Source organism: Helianthus annuus, chromosome 8 (assembly GCF_002127325.2).
Source record: "Helianthus annuus cultivar XRQ/B chromosome 8, HanXRQr2.0-SUNRISE, whole genome shotgun sequence".
NCBI lineage: Eukaryota > Viridiplantae > Streptophyta > Magnoliopsida > Asterales > Asteraceae > Helianthus > Helianthus annuus.
In genome coordinates this window covers 2,939,325-2,956,559 of record NC_035440.2, presented here as the reverse complement: position 1 = coordinate 2,956,559, position 17,235 = coordinate 2,939,325, and the positions used below count along the sequence as shown (strand labels likewise).

The window sequence follows — 17,235 nt, the reverse complement described above, 5'->3', positions numbered from 1 at the left end:
ACCCGTCTTGACCTGTTTTGACCAGTTACCTATACATTGTCCATCTTGCCACCTCTAATTCGTTATGTGTAGCATAATAATAGGCATGAAAATGGACTCACAAGACACAAATTTTAGTAGACATATTCAGCAATTAGCCTATTTTGTGCCTACATTGAAGGATCTATAATGTCAAAGAAGCAAAATCAAACTTAAAAATCTATTAAACTAAAGCATATAAACGTGGGGCATATTACTGAAATTGAATAAAATTTGTTGATGCTAGAAACAAAATATTTAAAAGCCGTTGATAAAAGAAATAAACGAAAGTGCATAATCCCCTAACAAGCACGAGAAGGGGAACCCTTGTTGCCATTGTGTCTTTGTTTGGGTAAAATGAGAGAAAGGAAGGGACAAGCAAGGTATTTATATCCGGTTTAAATAAGGGTGTGTTTGGGTGTATATCGCGTATAAGGGGTGTTGTTTGTTAATCAGATAATTACCATGCACAACATTCATCTAGTTCAGGATTACCATTCTTCTGATTAAATCTAGTGTTTGAATGACACGCATGATTTTACGATTTAGCACAAAATAATCATCAAACATGTCAAGATGAGAAGAAGATACCTCATTCAATTTGTTATGTTTCTTCAAGTGAACGACGATCAAACTGTGAAGCCTGTGATTTCAGCTTCTTCTCATACCCTGCAACCTAGCAATCATGTAGTAGAAGAATAAAAGAGGTAAATGGTATAACATTTAACAATCATATGAAATGAAATGTAAAAGATCCATTTATTAATAAAATATCATTCTTGCGCGATACTGAATCTATATTTAAGGAACCAAAAAGTAAACTGCAGATGTGTGTGTGGGCTGGTGATCCAGAAACCTCAAGAACCGTGCCACCATATCAACAAATGACACATTGATGTTGTTCTCAAAATAAGTTATTAATCCCAACACCTCTTAGTAAAAACTCATCATGGTCTGCATGATTAGACCTACTTTGTTCATTGAGGTATTTCATCAAACAGTTGGTGTGCATGAAACGACAAAACTCTAACTGATCACTATATACAAATAGATTAAGAAGATGTGTTTGGACAGTTGATGCAAATTAAGCAAGTTGAGAGAGAAAAGAAACACATACCAATGTATACAAATAGATTAAGAAGGTGTGCTCGAATTTCACACAGGTTTCTTCTGGTTCTGGTGGGATCACGGATGATGCTGGTTACAAATAGTGCACAGTAGCAGTTCAAAAGGTCGCAGCTTTAAAAATATACTTTGGGTGTAGGGTAGTAAATGAATCGAACATTCATGAACTTGTTCGGCCGGAAGTTCGTTTATGTTCATTTATTTAATAAACGAACAAACATGAACACATTTTGTCATTCTTTTAGGTTCCTTTATTTAAATTTGTTTATGTTCCTTTGTTTATGTTTGTTATTAAATAAACGGACGAACATGGACATACATTTTGTTAATTCATTTATGTTCGTTTATTTATATTTATATATTTCGTTCGTTTATGTTGGTGTTCGTGTTCATGTTCGGTTAAAGATAAATGAGCAGTTCATTTATAGGCCTATTTGGGTGATTTCGATTCACTTGAGCTGTTAATAACTCATTGGAGATGTAATATAAACCCAAACGGGTCCATCTGTAACTCTGTAAGCAAACGGGCCAAAATTACCAACTTTCTAAATCACTTGCTAAATTGAAGTAATATTTTAATGCCATCTACATATTGCATTCTTGTTTGCATAAAGTAGTTTACTAAGCTCTTAACAAAACTTATTAAGGGTGACAGTTTCAAACCATTTACTAGTGGGTTGATTCGGGTTGTGTTTTATCTCTGAAACAGGCCAAATAAATGAATTTAGATGAAAAAGGAATCAAACGAGTTGAAAATCACCTAAAGAAATTTATTCTTAAAGCACCCAACCTTGTATATCAATTTTACTATTGTTTTTTTAAATTATAATTAACATATTAATTGAAAATCACCTAAATCGTTTTGTATTAAAGTGACTTGTTTTAACCCGTTACCTAATCAAACCATATTACCAGTTACCACCTCTAGGTAGAGATGCACAACTCGGTTTTTTTGTAGAACCTAAAACCGGGTAGGAATCGGGTCCGGGTTTGGTCAACAAAGTCAAGAACCGGGTAGGGTAGGAACCCGTTCTAGGTACGTTCGGGTTTTGGCCGGTCCCGGTCCGGGTTTTGACCGAGTAAAAGTGGAACCGGGTCTGGTTCGGTTCCTTTTGTTACAACTGGGTCCCGAGTCTGGAACTGGTATGTACCAGCATCAGGAAATTGTTTACACAGGCTAGTGGAATCTTCCCACATGGACGCATCAGGTGGAAGGCCATCCGACTTAACCAAATATTGGGGAACAGAATGACCCGCTTTGGAGAGAACACGAGTATCCAAATATCTTGAACGGGTGAAGTATCATGGTGACGGTCGAGTCAACCAAACGGAGTGGAGTGACCTGTGATGCGGGAACGCCAATACATTTTCGAAGGAGGGAGACGTGGAGCACGGGTGGATTTTGGCGCTCTCCGGTAAATTCAGTTTATAAGCCACAGAGCCCGCCTTGGATACCAACTTGATAGGGACCGAAATATCGACGGCTGAGTTTATGATGGCGCTGCAAACGGATGGAGCCTTGTCTATATGGTTGTAATTTAATATATACCCAATCCCCTGGTTGAAAGTGCACATCTCGACTTTGTTTATCGGCCTGAGACTTCATAGTGTTTTGAGCTTTCAAAAGGTTGGTCTTAAGAAGTTGGAGCACGGTGTCTCGTTCCAGCAAGGGGGCTTCTAAAAGCGCCTTTCCAGTGGAGTCTTTTAGGTATCGGCTGATGATGGGAGGGGTCCGACCATAGAGGGCTTCGAAGGGGGTCATCCGAGCGGAGGATTGGAAGGAAGTGTTGCACCAACATTCGGCCAGGGAAGAAATTTGAACCAGTCTCAAGGATGGTCAGCGGCATAACATCGGAGGTACAACTCAAGACGTGTTTTTTTATCAATATTATTGTAACAATTCTGTTTTTGTATGATAGTCAATACCCTATAATTGAAAAAAAAAATACATCAAGATAGAAAAAAAAAGTGTGTGTAAAAGCAACCCAATTTTGGCCCGTATAAAAATGTCGTTCCAACTCTTTACTTATTTTGACCCGTCTTGTATCCTCCTCTGCAAATAACATACCTTTGTTGCTTACACATATGATAGTAGCACAAAAGGGGAGCAACAACTAACAAAAACGATATATGAAACCTGGTAGTATAGGATGTGAAGTTTTATAGGATAACAAAGAAAAATGTATTACAACTTTTTTGGTAGACTACAATAATGTTGCTAAAGCAAACTGGAAATAGTAACAAAATGTGGGCTCAATAATGTTGAAACTGAGATCTACTAATAGTTGTTGATGACCCTTGAAACAAAATCTAGGAAGATATACTAGCAACACTAATGCCCAGGTCAACTATTAATGACGCCATAGAATCCGAATATTAGAGGACTGTGAATCATACATGATCTCAAATGCCTTTCTCAGCTTTATATAATCTTCATCATATTCTTCATCCCAACATTCTGAGTAATCGATAGGGTTTTCGTTTAAATCAACTATTTTATTTTTACTACGAACAAGTTCCACATTAAGACCACAGTGACGAGTGTGAAATGATATATTTTTAGTGTATGTAGGATTGAACCATGGGATGTGCCGCAATGAATTAAAGGGTACATAACCCACCCTTTCATACTTACATTGTTCCCAATCTTCATCCGACTCTTCAGAGTAATCATATGTGGGCGTCTCCCGCTTAATATCTATGTCATGACAGAACCTATACTTATTATAATCACGTAAGAATAATAAAAGTCCACTAAAGTCACTGTACCAGTTGCTTGGAAGTTGCAATGTAACTAATCTCGTAAAAATACGTGACGATGATTTAACCATGGGAAGTAAGAGACTCATAAAGCGACCTTTAGCTGCATTTCCCTGCCACGTTTTCATTCCAATTATGATGAACACTATTATTATATTGTAAATTAAAAAATGATTGAACTTCAAAAACAAGATAAAAGTTATACCTCAAGCATAGAATGTAGTACCCTCTCACCACCAATCAACTTATAGCAACCCCAAAGTGAGACTTTCCACAACCATTTATAGTCTGATAAATCTCTTACAATTTCAAGTGAGGGACAATCATCTGCTTGGAGAATAGCTATGCTTGATGGGAGGTCTGGCAATTCTACAAGGTTCCAGCAGTTTGACAGATCGAGAAACTTGAGATCTGGGAGTCGTCCATATAACGGAGGGATTATTTTAATACGAGTACAACTCAAATCAAGGGTTACCAAGCTATCCATGTTTGACTGGATATCCGGAAACTGTTGAAGTTTATAGCAACAAGAGAGATCAAGAGTCTCCAATTTTTTCATGTGTATGATGGGTGGAAACCTTTTAAGTCTTGCACAGCAGCTCATATCCACGAAAACAAGCCTTTTGTGATATCCAATTGATGGATGAATCTCTACTAAACTATTACACCATGATGATATCAATCTCTCAAGACATGGAAGGCCTTCAAAATCTGGTGTCGTGATTAGGTTTCCACAGTGTTCAAGATTAAGAAATTTCAAATTTGGTAGACTCTGTTTCAAGAAAAGTAGGAAAAGTCAAATAATAAATAATGAAGTATACAACAATTTCCTTTCACATTGGCATACTTGTTGCCCATGGACCATTGATCGATCATTAGGCTGGATAGGAGTTGTTAATTTATTACCTCTGCGCAATATCATCAAAATTAAGTTTCTTTAAAGCATTTGGCATTCGTGTAATGTTGACTATACAGGAAACTACTGAAACTAAGCTAATTTGTCTTTAATCTACAGAGACACCTCTGTTTGTAGATGTGTAACAAACTCAAAACAACAACTAACCTTGTTCGACTGGATATCCGGAAACTCTTGAAGTTGAATGCAAGTAGAGAGATTAAGTGTCTCCAACATTTGCATCTGTATGATGGGTGGAAACCTTTTAAGTGCTCTACAGTCACTCATGTCCACATAAACAAGCCTTTTGTGATATCCAATTGATGGATGAATCTCTTCTAAACTCACACAACCCTTTAAAATCAATCTTTCAAGACATGGAAGGCCTTCAAAATCTGGTGTCGTGATTAGGTTTTTTGAAAAATGGAGATCAAGAGTTTTTAAATTTGGTAGACTCTGTTTCAAGAAAAGAAAAGAAGGAAAAGTCAAATAATAAATAATTAAGTATACAACAATTTCCTTTCACATTGGCATACTTCTTGCCCATGGATCATTGATCATTAGACTGGAGCTCTTGATTTATACCCAAATTTTACCATCTTAATATCTTATAATAACAGCCTCTTTAATTTTCATCATACCGTCCATAATTTTCATCAATCTTTGCCCAAAAATCTACCTTCAGAATATTACATTTCAGACACTTTGTTAATTTACACAAAATTTTTACCATGTTAATATCTTATAATAATATCTTATAATTGCTTAAAACGTCATGTCGTTTTTAGATCATATGGTCTAAAATTTTCAAGGATCTAGGCCCAAAAATCAACGATCAGAATATTACATAACAGACAATTTGTTATATATAATTCATTTATTTTTGGCCATATCATCAAAGTTTCTTTAAAGCATTCAATCTAAATTAAGCTAATCGACCTCTAATTTATAGAGAAAGTATGATATGTATTTTTCTTAATTAAATATTTAAGAGTTAATTGCTCGAATGGTCCCTGTGGTTTCACATTTTTTCACGTTTAGTCCCCACCTTTTGAAAATAGCATGTATGCTCCCTATTGTTTGTCATTTTGTTACTCGGATAGTCCCCCAACATTTACTTTGGACTATCCGTGTAACAAAATGACAAACCATAGGGAGCATACATGCTATTTCCAAACTAACTGACATCTACTCAGGGACTATCCGAGTAACAAAATGATAAACCATAGGGAGCATACCTACTATTTTCAAAAGGTGGGGACTAAACGTGAAAAAACTTGAAACCACAGGGACCACCGAGCAATTAACTCTATTTAAATACACCTCTACTTATAAATGTGTCAAATACCTATGTTCATTTTATAATTCATTTCACAGTTTTGTTGCAATGATTTGTGAAACAACAATATTTATCTACCTTATACCCATGCCACAGTTCTTTTTGTTTGCTGCATTGTAACCCTAGATAACGAAGCTCTCTTGGCTGAAAATTTGATGGGAATGAAGATACCAGATAATAATCCAAACTAATCCATCGAAGTTTCTTCATGTTTGCAACAACATCAGATAGATCCGGAGCTCCAAAATAATCATGGAAAGCTACTACTTCAGTTTCCTGTGTTAATTAATCAAGGTAACCAAATTGTGTCAGTAACATTACACACAAGTGTCATTTGATGCACATATATATATGAAATATTTTATTGCAAAGTTAATTTAACCATTGGCACTGCATCTGCCCCCATATCACACAGGTATGCTATATCTTCCCTCTTCCAAATCCTGCTTTGCTTTTCAGGATGATTAGGGTGTTCCCCTCTAACAATGTAGTGAGCCATTTCTTCTACCAAGTCATGCATATCAACTCTTTTATCACCAAATTGATTATTTGAAACTTTTATGAGAGACTTTTGAATCAACACCTTCACCCCTATACAAGGGTGTAAATTACAAGCATCAAGCACCATCATTGCCTCATCCATGCTTCGTCTCCTAAAAAAACAAGCAATATCTAAGAATAATTTTTGATGGTCGGGTTCAAGTCCATCATAACTTATTTTGAGTCTTTCGGTGACTTTAACATTTGGGATGCATTTTAACTTGGCCAATGCACTCTTCCACTCATCCTTGTTTTTGTCATATAGAAAAGAACCTAGAATTTCAAGTGCTAATGGGAGCCCACTAGCATAAGAAACTACATCTTTTGAAAGCATCTTGTAATCTTCTATAGGTTTATCTTTCCGATATGCATATTTGTTGAAGAGCTCCATAGCCTCGTCATCTGATAACAAACTCACTTCATATATCGTGTCTGCATGGCGGGTTAGCAAATGCTCATCCCTCGTTGTAATTATTATCCTGCTCCCCTTACCAAACCAAGCATGTGATACGGCAAGAGCCTCTAGTTGCTTAACGTCATCAACGTCGTCAAGAACAACTAATACGCTTTTATTACGTAAGCTTCTTTCTATCATGCTTCTTCCTTCTATCTCACTCCCTATCTTCACATCTGCTTTCAAAATAAGTGAGAGAAATTTTTCTTGTAGCTTTTCCAAACCATGCTTGTTTGACTCCTCACGGATATTTTGAAGAAGGCAGTGAGCTTCAAATCGGTGAGAGATTTCCGCATAAGCGGCAGATGCGAGAGTAGTCTTACCACCACCCCCAACTCCCCATATTCCAATAATGCCTACACCACCTGACTCCATTTTCAACTTTGATTTCAGATCCTGTAAGCGTGTCTCTATTCCAATGAGGTCTTTATTGACGTTTGTAGTTAGTGTAGGCAGCCTACTAGAAATTGTACCAACAATTTCTTTGATACATTTTGCTTCATGACTGCACGGCGGATAAAAACAAATATTTAGAATGTAGAACATTAATTCAGGAAGTACCAGTAACCACTACCAGCTTCATTCTTTCAATTTTTATATTTATCAAACAGCTGCCAATCAAATGCAAGTTTTTATATTTTTAAAAACTTGGCTCTGTAAATTAAACACTTTTTAACACTTCCTTTTGAGTCTTATAAACTATTAACGCGTTAAATCTACTTACAAATGTTAAAAACTAAGTTATTATGATAGTAACTATTTTTTGGTAAATCTGGTTACTCCCAACTTATTTGACCCGTTTTATTGTTATTTATCAAATTTTGCCCATTTGAGTTGTCAACGGTGAAAACAAAACTTAAATCAATTCATTGTTATTTTTCAAATAGAGTAAATTACTGTTTTGGCCTCCGTGGTTTAGTTAGTTTAACCACTTTAGACCAAAAAAGAATCCTTTAACATATCAGACCCTGAGGTTGCATTTTATAACGGTTTTGGCCCCTGACACTAACTTTGTTACTTTTTGCAGTTAAGTATAAGGGTAATTAGGTCATTAAATCTACTCGTTATAGAATACAAATATCTTAAGCATAAAAATGTTTTAAACAAAATAAAAAAAGAGAAAATTACCTGTTTTCATCGATGACCCATCCAGAAAGATTGCCAGCCTTTTCCAGAGCTTTTCTCCATGATTCAACTTTTTGCTTATTTTCCCCCACCGAATGTTTGCCAAATGCTTCTCCATATTTCCTCTTAAGCTTTCTCAAATCAGAGGGATCTACGTGATAAAATATGGGCATCACGATTTGCCCTCTTGTGTCCAAGCACTCCATAATATGTGCAAGCTCATCCAAGCACCAAGATGAATCAGCATAGTTTTTAGAGAATACAATAACGGCGATCCGTGATTCTTGGATAGCCTTCAAGAGGGCTGGACCGATTGACTCGCCCCGAGCAAGTGTTTTGTCATCCTTGTACGTGTGGATCCCTTGTTGTTCAAGAGCAGCGTAGAGATGATCCACAAAGCTCTTTCGAGTGTCTTCGCCTCTAAAACTCAAAAATACGTCATAATTCCATGATTGAGAAATAGAGGCAGGAGGAACTGAGTGCGAAGAGGAGGATGAAGATGCCATTGATTTGTAGATGGAATTTGTTTAAAATGAGTATAAAGGCAAGCAGTGGAGATTACCAAAAAGAGAGATGTGGTTTTGAGCAGCTGAGATGTGTCAATGGGCATCACATTATATATAATATATATTTGAGAAATTTCACACTCCAGGAAAAGTCATAGAGGAAATTTCATGAAAGTTTCGCATCGGATTCCTTCATCTTTCTTTGAAATTCTTTAATCAAAGTTTAAAAAAAGTAGGAATTAAAGTATTTCTCAGTGGAGTCCACATTGCACTAATTTCCTACCGACTATATTGTCCCCTACCCACTATGTTTAAAGCAAGTTTTTTTTATATTTGTGCCTGGAACTGGTGTTGTAAAAATCGCGACTAGGCGGCGACTAGTCGGTGATTAATCGTTAGTCGGTCAGTAAGTAACTAAGTAACTGAGTAATTTTTTGTCAATCAGTCCACTAATCGCTAGTCGGGCGTAGGCGGACCTAGTCAGGCTTAGTCGGACCTAGTCTGCCAGCCAAAACTCGGCGATTCCGACAGAAAACCTGTATATTCCGGCCAAAACCTTTAAATTCCGACCAATTTCCAACCAAACCATATGAATTCTAACGATTAACCTTATATACTTAAAAAATGAGTTGAGTAAAAGTTAAAACCTAGCTACTTAAAATATTTATTTTACTTTTTTTAGTTGATTTCTAATACTTATTTTGCTACGATATTTGCTAGACATTTTAATCATTTTTTTTAACTTATATTCTCAAATTTGCTATAGATTTTGCTACGGATTTTATTTTACTTTTTTTAGTTAATTTCTAAATACTTATTTTCATGGTCTTGCTATCGATTTTGCTACATTCATTTTTTTATATTTATTTCCTCAGTTTTGCTACGGATTTGCTACTAATTTTTCTACGGTTTTCATTGCGACGGAATATCCGTAGTGAAATTATTGCAAAATGTGTATGTAGCTAGTGCGTAGCTAATCCGTACCTAATTCATAGCAAAATTTGCGACCAATTTTTCCGGTAGCAAAACTTCGTAGCAATTGCCTCCTTTTGTAGTAGTGAGTCCCAACCTCACCGGCCAACTAGCGACTAGTGAGTTCTCTAACCTTGCTGCTAACTAACTTATATATATGATTGGTGCTCAAAAAAAATTATGGTGAAATATAATATTTAGTTAATAATATGAAACCAGTTGTTAGAATCAATAAAATCAAAATATCTATATATATCAATAAAATCAAAATATCTATATATCTAGGAAACCAGATGTTAGAATCAATATAATAATCAAAAGATATGAGACCTGATTTCGATACTGGCTTTAGAAACATGAAATCTCAACATGTATATTTGGTGTGCAAGGGTCAAGGAGGGTTTCAAAGTGTGGACAATGATAGATTATTAAATGTGTTATTGATTTAATAATTAATTGTAAGTATCATGACCTCGTTAATTGAATAGTGGGTAACCCGCGCGTTACTGAGAAGTCGACAATAAGGGGCAGGAGCATAATTCAAACCATAAAACAATATAAAAAACATATATAAGTCAATATCATGATCTAGTGTTCTATGTTCTCGTCCCCAATCTGCCCTCCTCTAGTCGCCAATGCCGTAGCAGTCGGGATATTGCCGTTAATGGCCCTCCTCACAAAAAAATTGACCTTCGGGACTGCGAGCTTATTATTGCATTTGAACTGTTGGCGTTGGATATTCGGCTGCCCACACACCTCCAAGTCGCTCCTCACCTGTTTAACAGAAAAATAAACAAACTTCCCTCTACTTTTCCACTTCCATCCAGTGCTACCAGAGTTGGACCCGTCAAAAATAATGTGCTTATTTAAGTTAATCCCAGCCTAGATTACTGTGCGTGTGATTTCTACTTTCTAGTAGTAGATTGTTTTCCTCGAACTGTCACATTCTGCTCCAAACCACGCTACAAAATCACAAAAAAAAAAACGTGTCAAAAAATCACAAGGCAAGATGATATTCATGGGTGCTCGCATAGATAAAATACAAAAACAATTCAAATTCCATATTTGAGTTAATGGACATTATAAAATGCATGAGCACTAAAGAACCCGCAATTATAAACATATAAAACAACTTTACACAAATTTGGGAAACAATTTTCTGAACTCCAACATAAAAATCATGAGAAAAGGTATTACCAATAAGTAATTGTGGTTATTTTTTTATCTATGGTGTGTCAAATGAGAACAAAGGTACTCGGCTACAAATGAAAGAAGGAAAAAGACGTCAAACGGGTCAACGGTTGATAACAATGTCTTATAGTTCCATAACAGCAAATATAGCCTACCAGTTTAAAGATACTTCCATTTCCAACAGCCTTTAAAGAATCAATGTTCATTTCAGCAACTTTCTTAGCCTTTTTTTTCTTGGACCTGACAAAGTCAACAAATGTTGTTAGTTTTAGAATCTGTCATGAAAAGTTAATAAAGATAGAATTGGTCTACAATATACGATTCAAAACAACATATAAATAACCGGAAAATGACTTACGACCCATTGAATTCGACCCGTTTAACATCAGAAAGTCGTTGGGGAATCCACTGGGGGTCATACTCACTGACAGATGGTTTCGTTACAGCTGGGGTTTTCCTTTTCTTACGATGGTTGACTGGTGGTAGTGTTTGTTTTTCATCAGGACCTGGGTTTTACGAATGTTAATATGTGGCATAGAAATAAATTTCGTGTAATTTGTTTTGCAGTGTGGTTGTTGTTGTTCATGTACCGGGATGTGTTGGATTCGGTTAATTAGTTGTTCCCACCACCCCAACTATGGTTGAAAACGTCCAACAACTACCTGTAACAAGGTTAAAAAGACTCCATATTGAGAATAGATGAAATTTCAACCCATTTACTTAAGAATCGGTCAAGGTCAAATGGGTCGAAAGTAACAACAGAGCATTTTTAGTGCATACAACCTACTGAATCGTTGTATTAGTAAGTTACTTTTTGGAAGTAAGTTCTTAACTAAAACCATTTATTTATGAACGGTTCAGTTCGGGTTATGCTTTATCTGTAAGATGTCCAACGGGTCAAAAGTAACCCAAGGCGTATTTATAACACACTCCCTACAAGATCTTTTTATTTAGGAAATTAAAATTACTACAATAGTAATATATTTTCTCAATATTTACTCAAACTATTAATAAAATTAAGTTAATAAATTTAGACAAATGGTTAGGATAAACCAAACCTGACCCTAGACCTCTCTCGACCCAGATAAAAAAATCACCCGTTTTGACCCAAATGCCCAACCCACCAGACCCGCCCAACATACATACCACATCGGCCTTGGTTCTTCATAGGGTTGACGGCTCCATTTGTCCTCCAGTCAATGGATGGCGGTGGATCAGTGGTCTTCGCATGCGTGAACGGGGTCTGTCGCCTTTTGCCTTTTAGCATCCTGAAGTGCAAGATTTTTTAAACAAAACCAGCCTTGAACTCATGGTTAGTCATATCAGTAAACTCGTTGAGTTTCAGCTTCTACGGTTTGCCCATCGGGTTCACTCGGTTAACAGTTGTCGTTTCACGTTACAAAGTCAAACCAAAATTGAAAATGATAAATAGTCCAAAATTGATAGAGTAAGTCGAGATAACAGTTCTCGTTTCTCGTTTCACGTTACCTAAATTATAGCTTGCGTCATACATAATCGGATAAATCAAACTTTTGTGCTGCGAAACAAACAGAAATGATGTTGGAAACGGAACCCCTAAAACATATAGTTAAATTAAATGGTGTACAGGTAAAAGGGTAGCCAAACACAAATTTTCAAGTAAATTCATAAGAAGATAGTTAAATTAAATGGTGTAGAGGTAAACGGGTAGCTAGCTGGAGTATAATTAACAAGACCGAGTCTCCTGCAAAAAGCCTCTTCCCACTAACAAAGAGACTCCGGCTAGTTGTGAGCAAGTGATGCTTAGGTTACCCTGAAAGTTGAAGAACTATTTGTTTCTTTGAGCAAAAACATCATCTTTAAATAACCAAGAGATCGCACCCAAAGGGTGATTTAGCAGTCGATTGATATTTTGTTAAGTTCAGTTACAGTATTTGCTAAATATTTTTTTATTACATATGCTATAGATGGTGCACTGTGCTAACGAAAAAAAAACAAGTTCGACATACCACAATAAATATGGCAAAACGTCCATACATGGTCATGTAAATCCCTGGCCACAAGCTCTTGTGTAGGTGGTTGGTTGCCTATTGATATTCTATTAAACAATAAAGAGTTAATTACTGTTTTCGTCCCTGTGGTTTGTCAAAAATCACTATTTCAGTCCATTAGTTTAAAAATTGCGATTTCAGTCCCTGTAGTTTTACTTTCGTAACCATTTCCGTCCATGTGGTTTCACTTCCGTAACCATTTTAATCCATTTATTCTGTAAGTACATGGACTAAAATGGTTACGAGATGGACTGAAATGGTTACGAGGTGGACTGAAATGGTTACGAAAGTGAAACCACAGAGACTGAAATCGTAATTTTTAAACTAATGAACTGAAATAGAGATTTTTGACAAACCACAGGGACGAAAATAGTAATTAACTCAACAATAAATAAAACCTGGTTGTCATCACATAGAAAAAAAAAAATCCAACTTTTCGTCACTCTCTTCCAACCCTCCTCCCATTAGAAGTCACATATTCAACCCCATTTATGAATAGTTCAATTCAGGCTATTTTTGAATCTCTATGAATAAAAAAAGAAATAGCTTAAAAGCACATCACGAATAATTTTTTATATAAGGCGAAAAAAGGGGAATATATGCATTTTGAACACCACCTCTTAGTTCTTTGTTCAAGTGTGTTTGAGAGAGGGAGGGAGGGAGGGAGGGGGAAGCCTACTCACCACACGCCCCAATGAGCGCATTTGAAGCCCTCTTAATTTCATGAATCAGATGAAGCCATATCAGTGATTTAAGTGATTCCGAGAGACGATTGAGCAGATTCATCAATGATATTACTTCAATCCTTTGCACTGCAGTTGTGATCCAGTAAAAAAAAATAGATATAAAGTAGGACAAAGAATGAGACTTCAATTCATACAAAAAGTAGGTATGTGATACTCACAGGCTGATCTCGATCATTTTGACCGTCAGCAGAGAACAAGATTTTGAGTGCGGTTTCCCTACAGACGACACTTTTCACACCCAAGACATTTCAGTCGTGTTTACACAATCTGGTATTGGTCACAGAAAAAACAAAGTAAATTTAAGAAAAACAAACTGATTTCAAAACACCAGAATCATATAAAGAAATCTAAACCCTAACAACCAAACGGACATTGTTAGGCAAGGGGCAGATCTTAACCAAACAAACAAGATTACCGATGTCACTCTGATTGCATCGAATGGATTAGGATCAAATACAAAGGATTCTAATTGTAAGAAGTGTAAGAAGCATTTATAGAGTGACAAGTGTCCAATAACCTAAAAAAACCCACTACACAAAAAAAACCCCACTACAAAAAAAAAAAAAAAAAAAAAAACCTTAAACATCCACCACCACCAAAAACCTAAACGCTAGTCATTATGATCAAATTGAACGATTTAGGTTTTTTGGGGGTTTTTTTGGGGGGTGGGGGTGGGGGGGTGGTTAGGTTTTTTGGGGGTTTTTTTGGTGAGGTATAGTTTTTTTTTTTGAAAGCAATCCAAACGCTAGTCATTATGATCAAATTGAACGATTTACCTACTGGATCTCTCTTGGATTTCGACATCTCACGCTTTATCAAAAAGCCCACCTGAGGCGATTTCTGGGCAACAAATTGACCCTAAGGCACACGCCTCATGTATTTCCTATATGTTTGTGCAGCAGGTTATTGTACAATATGCTTTTCAAGTTGTACATTTATGTAATTTCCATATTAAACATATATAAATCTTATGTAGAATATAAAATATGCCTCAAGTACTTCTTAACTATTCCCATGTCTATGTTTTTTATGTAGAAGACTCCTTAATTATTCCCATGTCTAGCGCGTAATCAGTGTACACATTATATTGAATCAGTGATTCCATCTCCAATGGCAAATCCCTGTATGACAGCTCATGAAGTAAATACACCAACACATTATTAAAAAAAAACACAAGTTCGTAAAGAAAACATTAAGAAAAAAGAGAGATACCTTGGGGTTTATGTGGATTCCTTTCTTAGCTTTGTTTTCTTCATTGAAACCCTAATGTCGGTTGTCATTCACAATATTAATACCATCCAAATACATAAAATAGAAGGTTTCTTTTATAAAAAAAAAGTAAGCAGCTAGATAATTCATGTATCAAAATATACCATAAGTAGTCAAATTGGCTACAAATCCTCAGTAGAATCCTGTAGACCGTCGGTATTATGATCGTCTAAGGTTCCAAACTTCTGCTTGAATGAATCTTGCCTCTGTAACAACATCCCATGCTCCTATATCCAACAACAACTACATATTTCAAAACAAACAAATAATCGGTTGTTACGATCTGAAGGTGTTGATTGAAATAATTACCTGTCGAGCAACAGGCCAAGCGAACAAGAATTTCTTGTCGTTCAAGACTCAAGAGCTTTTTTCATATCAAAATTTGAAGTTCCCATTGGCATGTTTTCGCAAACAGTTAGCAGTCAACACCTAAACAAAGAAAATCAAGACAAATGGGTTTTTGAATTCAAGTGAAACAATGATTATAGAGAGTTTACCTCGTTCTTCAAAGAAGTGAGAGACCGCAGCCGACACGGTCAACGGCTTGACCGGAGTATAATGATTTTGTTTGAGAAAAGGCATTCGATCAGATTCATATAACACAAAAACGTAAACTCTGGAATACGTTTGATCTTCCCTAACCGCTAACTTCGATTGATGAATAACTGATGAAACCGAGTTAAATTAGAAAATCACTTTCAAGCTCCGTCGGTGTTCAATCCAGCGTTGTAGCCATTCACCACCACAACCAAGTCACCACTCAACACCACCAATACCAACCAGTTGCAACTTCTTTCTAGTGCACCTGGTTATTTTCAAATTTTTTTTAGTAGTTATTAAAAAAAAGGTCTTTGATGGTACCTCGATAAGGCAGTCCATTAGCATGGCTCTCATCTTCTCATTGATGTTAGATTGGTGTGTTAACATGTAGTTTGGTGAAACCACGTTATAACTCTGCAAATTAATGAACAAAACTTAATGTAGATAATGTGGATCTGTCTAATTATGCAGTATAAATACATATTCGAAAATTTAACCTCATTTTTCGGTAATTAACGTAATCTTTGACTTAGAATAAAGCCTTGACAACTTTGACCAACAAAGCTAGCCCAACATGAAGCCAAAATAACCATCAGCCCAATGTGCAAACAAGAGAAAAAAGGAAATTAGAAAATTAATATAAATAAAATAGTTTGGATTATAAATTGCGACATAATTTAACAATGCTTCAAAACATGATTAATATATTTACCGAACACCAAATTATGAGAAGGATGAAAACAAACATCCATAACAGAAACACGATGACCTCTCAGTACAGCTATTGGATAAGGTGGTGGTATCATGCTCATTTGATCACAATTCTTTCATTCGGACATTATATCAAACACCTTGTGGGCACAATTTTGATAATGCTTAATTAATCTAACATACTATTAAAAAAATGACTCGTTTTTTCTCATGGAGTTTACAGTAAATGTCAATGTTGAGTCTAGAACTAATCAAGCTGACATTTAAATAAAAGGGTGTCAAATTGTAGAAATTGTTGATATGAGAAAACGGGAGATAGATTCTTACTTGTTTTTTTCCTTAGGTGACTGTCAGTAAGGGCAGAGTAAATCGTGGATCGTCGGTGGTGGTGGCAGGACTCTATTCCAGTGTTGAAGCCTGAAGAAACACTGAACTAATTAAGAGACTAATCAGCTTGGTTTATGCTTCTACCATAATGGTTAATCTTCTTAATGAATATTTGAGCTTCAACTGGATGGTTCAATCCTGCAAAACAGAACACCGTCACTCGTTAAGAGGGGAATGTGGGGGTTTCCCTCTTAACCAGGCTCCGGCGTGAGAATAAGCGATTGCTTTTAGAGGATAATTAAGTATTTAGAGTGAGAGTAGAGGGAATCGAATGTTTAACCTGCGGAATGAGGTCTCTATTTATAGCCGGAGAGGTGTAAGAGGATATGGGCTGATGGGCCTTGGGCCGGAAATGGACAACATAGCGGATATGCTCTTTGCCTCGCTGGTGTCGACCGTTTAGTGGCTTCTAGAAGTTCTTCGGTGCTGGCGCACCTTGATTGGAGCCACGTGTCATTGTTGTCGGCCCCGCTGTCTTTCTGCCATCAGCAGACAAGTGGAGATCGTGGGACAGTTGTCTCCGTCCCCTGATTGGTGCCACGTAGGCGTCCTTATGTACTTATTGTCAGGCGATCGTGGCGCACGATTGACCAGACCCTGCTGGACGTTCATTGGCTCTTTTCACTG

At 36.4% G+C, this 17,235-nt stretch overlaps 1 protein-coding gene and 1 long non-coding RNA gene across 12 annotated transcripts; both read right to left on the bottom strand.

Moving 5' to 3' along the window:
* Positions 1 to 3,272: 3,272 nt before the first annotated feature.
* Positions 3,273 to 8,941, bottom strand: LOC110871763 (disease resistance protein RUN1). 2 transcript variants are annotated; one of them, XM_022120492.2, is made up of 7 exons: positions 8,260 to 8,941; positions 6,520 to 7,636; positions 6,216 to 6,413; positions 4,967 to 5,254; positions 4,109 to 4,675; positions 3,913 to 4,016; positions 3,273 to 3,841 (listed from the first exon to the last, which is right to left on the bottom strand). In XM_022120492.2, coding segments are annotated over exons 1-7 (2,778 nt in total). In that variant the 5' UTR covers positions 8,763 to 8,941; the 3' UTR covers positions 3,273 to 3,840. The 2 variants fall into 2 exon arrangements, with proteins under 2 accessions (XP_021976184.2, XP_021976183.1); XM_022120491.2 differs by having other exon boundaries at positions 3,273 to 4,016.
* A 1,724-nt stretch (positions 8,942 to 10,665) lies between these two features.
* LOC110871765 lies at positions 10,666 to 16,642 on the bottom strand. Of its 10 annotated transcripts, none has more exons than XR_004864574.1 (15): positions 16,549 to 16,642; positions 16,008 to 16,074; positions 15,468 to 15,924; positions 15,280 to 15,399; positions 15,075 to 15,197; positions 14,914 to 14,964; positions 13,860 to 13,968; positions 13,639 to 13,767; positions 12,914 to 13,002; positions 12,414 to 12,717; positions 12,072 to 12,193; positions 11,516 to 11,587; positions 11,284 to 11,431; positions 11,081 to 11,165; positions 10,666 to 10,696 (listed from the first exon to the last, which is right to left on the bottom strand). It is a non-coding gene; the product is annotated as an uncharacterized LOC110871765 (long non-coding RNA). The 10 variants fall into 10 exon arrangements; XR_002553920.2 differs by having other exon boundaries at positions 12,414 to 12,462; XR_004864576.1 differs by having other exon boundaries at positions 12,072 to 12,717; positions 15,468 to 15,635; positions 15,832 to 15,924.
* Positions 16,643 to 17,235: the final 593 nt, after the last annotated feature.